Source organism: Neomonachus schauinslandi, chromosome X (genome assembly GCF_002201575.2).
Source record: "Neomonachus schauinslandi chromosome X, ASM220157v2, whole genome shotgun sequence".
In the NCBI taxonomy this organism is placed as follows: Eukaryota; Metazoa; Chordata; class Mammalia; order Carnivora; family Phocidae; genus Neomonachus; species Neomonachus schauinslandi.
This window is the reverse complement of record NC_058419.1, coordinates 44,751,897-44,758,052: the sequence shown is the minus strand read 5'-3', so window position 1 is coordinate 44,758,052 and position 6,156 is coordinate 44,751,897. Positions and strand designations below refer to the sequence as shown.

At 35.0% G+C, this 6,156-nt stretch overlaps 2 protein-coding genes across 2 annotated transcripts; one reads left to right on the top strand and one right to left on the bottom strand.

Moving 5' to 3' along the window:
• The first annotated feature begins 433 nt into the window (after positions 1 to 433).
• LOC110581305 (60S ribosomal protein L39-like) lies at positions 434 to 625 on the top strand. The gene has a single exon (XM_021691086.1). It carries the CDS (start codon positions 449 to 451, stop codon positions 623 to 625), a length of 177 nt encoding a protein of 58 aa, XP_021546761.1. The 5' UTR covers positions 434 to 448.
• A 5,005-nt stretch (positions 626 to 5,630) lies between these two features.
• On the bottom strand, positions 5,631 to 5,912 carry LOC110581310 (cytochrome c oxidase subunit NDUFA4-like). The gene has a single exon (XM_044911836.1). The coding sequence runs from the start codon at positions 5,910 to 5,912 to the stop codon at positions 5,631 to 5,633; it is 282 nt and encodes a 93-aa protein (XP_044767771.1).
• Between the last annotated feature and the right edge of the window lie 244 nt (positions 5,913 to 6,156).

The window sequence follows — 6,156 nt, the reverse complement described above, 5'->3', positions numbered from 1 at the left end:
TTTGAAGTTTATAGTACAGTATTGTTGGTTATAATCACAATGCTGTGCATTACCTCTCTGGGAATTATTTATCTACTAGTTCCAAGTTTGTACCCTTAAACAATACCTCCCCAGATCCCCAACCTCCTTTTCTCTTTTCTTTTTCTAATTTTAGATTTTTTCTTATATTAAATAAAATTACCATTTTTATTTACTTTATCACACGGTATATTTTTCTTTATTATGTATTTTTATAGAAAACTAGTAACATTCCTGTGGATTGATAGATTAATTTTAGCTATATCAGTCTGGAAAAAAGAATGCTACTGTAAGATATGAGTGAAATTTATAAAATATATATTGCAGTTACTATGCTAATTACTTAAATGCCAGGTTAGGGGTATATATTCTATATAAAGTTTTAAACCAAACAGGAGACGCTCTCTCCTTTTCTCCACCATTGTGGTGTATGTGGTTGACTGCTCCTGCCATGTATTCTCACAAGACTTTCAGAATCAAGCGGTTCCTAGCCAAGAAACAAAAGCAGAATTGTCCCATTCCCCAGGGGATTCAGATGAAAAATGGTCATAAAATCAGGTACTACTCCAAGAGGAGGCATTGGAGAAGAACTACGCTGGGTCTATAAGAGATCACACATGAGATGGCACATATATTTATGCTGTATGAAGGGTCATATGCTCATATCCTATCACTTTGTAACATCACTACTACTTGAACAATGACATGTATTATCAGAGAAATGATTTTTCTGTTACTATACTTCTGTACCAGTAGGTTGGTTGAGTAATAAATATGTGAGACCTTTTGTTTAAAAAAAAAGAGAGAGTAAAAGAGTTATAAATAAAAATACATTTATATTGTCTTTTATATTTCTCTATGCAGTTACCTTTACTGGTTCTCTTTATTGTGCATGTGTGTGGATTTTAGTTACTGTGTAGTATTCTTTTATTTCACCCCAAAGGAATTCCTTTATTTTCTCATAAGGCAGGTCTGTTAGCAATGAATTCTCTCATTTTGTATTTACCTAAGGATACCTTGATTTCTTCTTTATTTTTCCTGGATATCAAATTCTTGGTTCATAGTCTTTCAGCATTTTGAATATGTCATACCACTGCCTTCTGACTTACATGGTTTCTGATAAGAAGTCAACAATTATTCTTATTAAGGATCTCCTTATGTGATGCATCACTTTCTTCTTGATGCTTTCAAGATTATCTCTTTGCTTTTGGCTTTTGAAAGTGTCTATGATGTATCTAGGTGTGGATCTCTTTTGGTTTACCCTACTTGGAATTTTATGAACTTCTTGGATGTTCATATTAATGGTTTCCATCTAATTTAGGAGGTTTGGAGCCATTATTCCCTTAACTATTTTTTCTGCCCCTTTCTCTTCTCTCCTTCTGGGACTCTCATTATATATCTGTTGGTACAATTGACGGTGTCCCACAAGCCTCTTGAGGCTCTGTTGATTTTTTCATCATTCTTTTTTTCTTCATGTTCCTCACACTGGAGAATCCCAATTAACCTATCTTTAAGTCCACAGATTCTTTTTTCTGCCAGCTCGTTTCTGCAGTTGAACTCCTCTAACATATTTTTCCTTTTAGTTACTGTGTTTTTCAACTTCAAAATTTCTATTTGGTTTTTTTTTTTAAATGTCTGTCTCTTTATTTATATTCTATATCTTATGAGATATTGTTTTCATATTTCCCTTTAGTTCTGTAGACATGTTTTCTTTCAGTTCTTTGAACACATTTATAATAGCTGATTTAAAGTCTTTTCCTAGTAAGTCCAATGTCTGGGTTTAATTTGGGACAGTTTCTTTTCTTTTTTTTTTTTAAGATTTTATTCATTTATTTGAGAGAGAGAATGAGATAGAGAGAGAGAGCATGAGAGGGGGGAGGGTCAGAGGGAGAAGCAGACTCTCCGCTGAGCAGGGAGCCCAATGCGGGACTCAATCCCGGGACTCCAGGATCATGACCTGAGCCGAAGGCAGTCGTTTAACCAACTGAGCCACCCTTATTTGGGACAGTTTCTATTGATTGCTTTTTTTTCCCTGTGTAAGTCATACTTAACTGTTTCTTCTCATGTTGCATGATTTTGTTTTGAAAACTGAATGTTTTAAACAATGTGGCAACTTGGGAAATCACATTTGCTCCACTCCCCAGAGTTTTCTTGTTGTTGTTATAGTTGTTTATCGTTGCTGCTACTGTTATTCTTATAGTTTGTTTATTGAGTGATTTTCCAAACTAATTCTCTAATGTCTGTGCATTCTTTGTCATGTGTGACCACTAAAGTCTCTGATAGGTAAGCTTAATGGACTTTTAATGATTAGACAGAGATTGCCTTAAATGGCTTACACCTATAAACCTCCCAGTCTTTGCCAAGGAGCTGTGTGTGTGTGTGTGTGTGTGTGTGTGTGTGTGCTGAATCATGCCTTCACTCCTCCAGAAGGCAGTTTGCAACACTATCCTATCCTTCACTTCCTGTTTACACAAAGGCTCATGATCAGCCAGAGGTAATAAAATACAACTTTCTCAGATCTGTCTTGGGCATGTACACAGCCCTATACCTATATGTTGCATTCTAGTTCCTTAGAATATGTGTGAGCTTGCCAAAGCCCCCTACAAATGCCACAATACATGATTTTCCTCTCAAGTTTTTTTAAAGGAGACTCCTGTTTGTCCTAAAAGGTACCACCTCCTTGGAAAGCTGTGATACTACACTATTACCATGGATTGTATTTGACAGATGCTCTGGGGATGAGGTTTTTCTCACGGAGCAAGCTAAGTCATGTCCAATAAAGACAAGCATTCTGAATGCAGCTTGATTTTCAGAAAACTACCAGACAGGTCAAATAGTAATAGCTCTCTGGGGTTAGGGCTTTTGGGGGAGCACCAAGTTTGTTTTGCCACCTTCAGTAACTGATAAGCTGCTAGTTTTCACATCTACTGTGCTTACCAGTCCCCTAATTTTATTTTATTTTTTTAAAGATTTTATTTATTTATTTGAGAGAGAGAGAATGAGAGAGAGCACATGAAAGGGGGGAGGGTCAGAGGGAGAAGCAGACTCCCTGCTGAGCAGGGAGCCCGATGCGGGACTTGATCCCGAGACTCCAGGATCATGACCTGAGCCGAAGGCAGTCGCTTAACCAACTGAGCCACCCAGGCGCCCTCCTAATTTTAAAGAATCCAGTAGATCTAGGGAGATGAGGATAAGACTAGGGCAAGATAAAAATGCCAAAAAGTTCACAGTTCTTACTTAGATTTAACTGATTTTTTTGGCTCCTTGAATTGTTACAGCCTTTTGTTAATTTCCAAAGTTCTGAAACTATTGATTTTTACAAGTTTTTCAGTCAGCATTCTCATTGTTTGTATAAAGGAGTAGATTTTCAAAGGTCCTTACCCTAATAGTGTTTCTTACCAGAAGTTCTTCTCTATTGTGTATTATTAAAATACATAAATGTAAGACTTTTGAAAATAGGAACATACATTTAATAGGATGAATTAAACAGATATTACCAATATTTAATCAAAAAGTAACAATGACATGTTCTTTCTGTTCCATGATACAATTAGATATTTTTGTACTTTCTGTTCCTTTTCCATAATACTTGTCTGAACTACCTGAAGTCTTTAGGACACACTTCTTTTATATTATGTAGTGGAAAAACTGAATACAATCAACTTAGGAGACTATTAAAGACCACACAGTGGGAAAAAGAAAGTCTCTTCAACAAATAATGTTGGAATAACTAGATCTCCATATGCAAAAGAATGAAGTTGGACTCCTACCTGAAGCCATAGGCAAAAATTTATTCAAAATTGAATATAGACCTAAATTTAAAAGCTAAAAATATAAACTTTAAAAGAAAACATAAGATAAATCTTTGTGTCCTTGCTTTTAGGCAATGTTTTCTTAATATGACACCAAAAATACAATGACAAAAGAAAAAGAGCTAAAGAGGACTTCATCAAAATTAAAAACTTCTGTGTTGCAAAAGGCATCAAGAAAATGAAAACCCAACCCCCAGAATGGGATAAAATATTTGCAAACCACATATCTTATAAGGGACTTATATCCAGGACCTTTTGCCACTCAACAATAAAAAGACAAATAATCTAATTCAAAAATGGTCAAAGGATTTGAATCCACATTTCCCCCAAAGAAGATACACAAATTACCAATAAGCACATGAAATAATACTCAACACTGTTAGTCATGACAAAAATGCAAACAAAACCACAATGAGATACCACTTTATTTCCACCGGCATGTTTATAATCAAAAAGGCAGACAATTACAAGTGTTGAAGAGGGTGTGGAGAAATTAGATCCATGATCATGCACTGCTGTTGGGAACATAAAATAGTCCAGCCTCTTCGGAAAACAGTTTGGCAATTCCTCAAAATCTTAAGCATAGAATTACCATATGTGCAGCAATTCTACTCCTAAGAGAAATGGAAACATTTGTTGACACAAAATAAGATACTTAAGCAGGATATTTAAAATAAATATTTAATCGCTTCTCAGCTTTTTGGCTAATATCAAGTGTACTAAATATTGAAAACTTATTTAAAATAGCATTACTAATAATGGCCAAAACGTAGAAACTACCCAAATTTCCATCAACTAGTGAATGGATAAACAAAATGTAATATAGCCATACAATGGAGTATTAATTGGCAATAAAAAGGATTAAAGTACTGATACATGCTACAACAAGGATGAAACTTGTAAACATCATGCTAAGTGAATTAATCCTGTCATAAAAGATCACATATTTCATGATTCCATTTATATGAAATGTCCAGAATAGGCAACTCTCTAAAGACATTGGGTTACTGGTTTCCAAGGGCTGGGGGAAGGAGGGGAATAGGGATGGTTAAAGGGTTTCTACATCAGGTGATGAAAATGTTCTAAAATTAGATAGTTGTGATGGTTGCATGACTCTGAATATTCTGAAAAACACTCTGATGTTTATAAATATTTATATTATTTATTTATAATAAAATACACACACAAAAAGAATATTTTGGTATGTAGAATTATATTTCAATAAAACTTTTTTTAAAAGCTAAATATAAGTCAAACATAAAATCCACTTTGCCTTGCAGCTCTGTTCTTATCAAGCCACATTAGACTAACTCCTCATGTCAGTACAATGTTATAACATCAAGCTAAATGTTCTCCCTGAAAAATCATTTGATCATTTAATTTTGGGGATTTTACTTACTAGCAACAGAGGGTTTTTAGAAATGTAGGAATTTATTTCCAGCTCTCTAAATATGTCCATCCGTTTTATATCACAGAATTGTTTTGGTAGACCAGCTGTTTGTCAATAAGTTCCTTTTCATCTATAAATTACTCATATAGGCTATTTCTAAAATATCCATTATTTTTAAACACTGCAAATCACATTCACTGTCATCATAAGTTAAATCTCTCTTTCTCAGGGAAAATGGCTTTATTTTTTTTCAAGTTTCAGATACTTATTAATCAGCGTAAACCCCAACACAATACACCAACATGATTTCGTACATTTAGAGGGGAAATATTTCCTGGATAAGTGGAAAATTGTGTGGATGTCTTCTGGAAGACCTTCATTCCAAGCAGCTTTATAGTGAAACATTTCATTTAGAAGTATGGACCTTCTTTCTTCACTTTGCTGTAATCTACATTTACTGAGTAGAACTTGTATTGATCATTGGGACCCAGTTTGTTCCAGGGTTCTGGGTTATTCTTCCTATCCCAACTGACATCTGGATTGAACAATGCCAGGCACAAGACATACAGTGGTGCTCCAGTAACTCCTGCCCAGTAAATACCCAGTAGAGCAATGGCTGTCGTAATTATTATTACAAAGAGGGGGATCAAGCTCTGATGCTTCTTGGTCTGACCGAGGATCTGGTGTAACATGGTTATGGCAGAGACCTCCAGTCCAGGAGAAGAATAAATCAAATCTACAAGGCCCAGCACTAAGTAATCCCTACCAGGAAAATGGTTTTAAAGCACAGGAATTATCTGATTATCTTGTGGAACTTAAATTGGATTCCAAATAAATAGTTTTAGTAACAAAACTGAAAAAGTTCTGTTTAACTTGACTGACCTTTTCTGGTAACAGTGTTGGGGGTGGTTCTGAAAGTCTTATTTCCAAAAGAAA

What these genes read in the sequence shown, in the direction of transcription:
- LOC110581305 (XM_021691086.1), top strand. Translation starts at nt 449, where the DNA reads ATGTGGTTGACTGCTCCTGCCATGTATTCTCACAAGACTTTCAGAATC.
- LOC110581310 (XM_044911836.1), bottom strand. Translation starts at nt 5,912, where the DNA reads ATGTTACACCAGATCCTCGGTCAGACCAAGAAGCATCAGAGCTTGATC.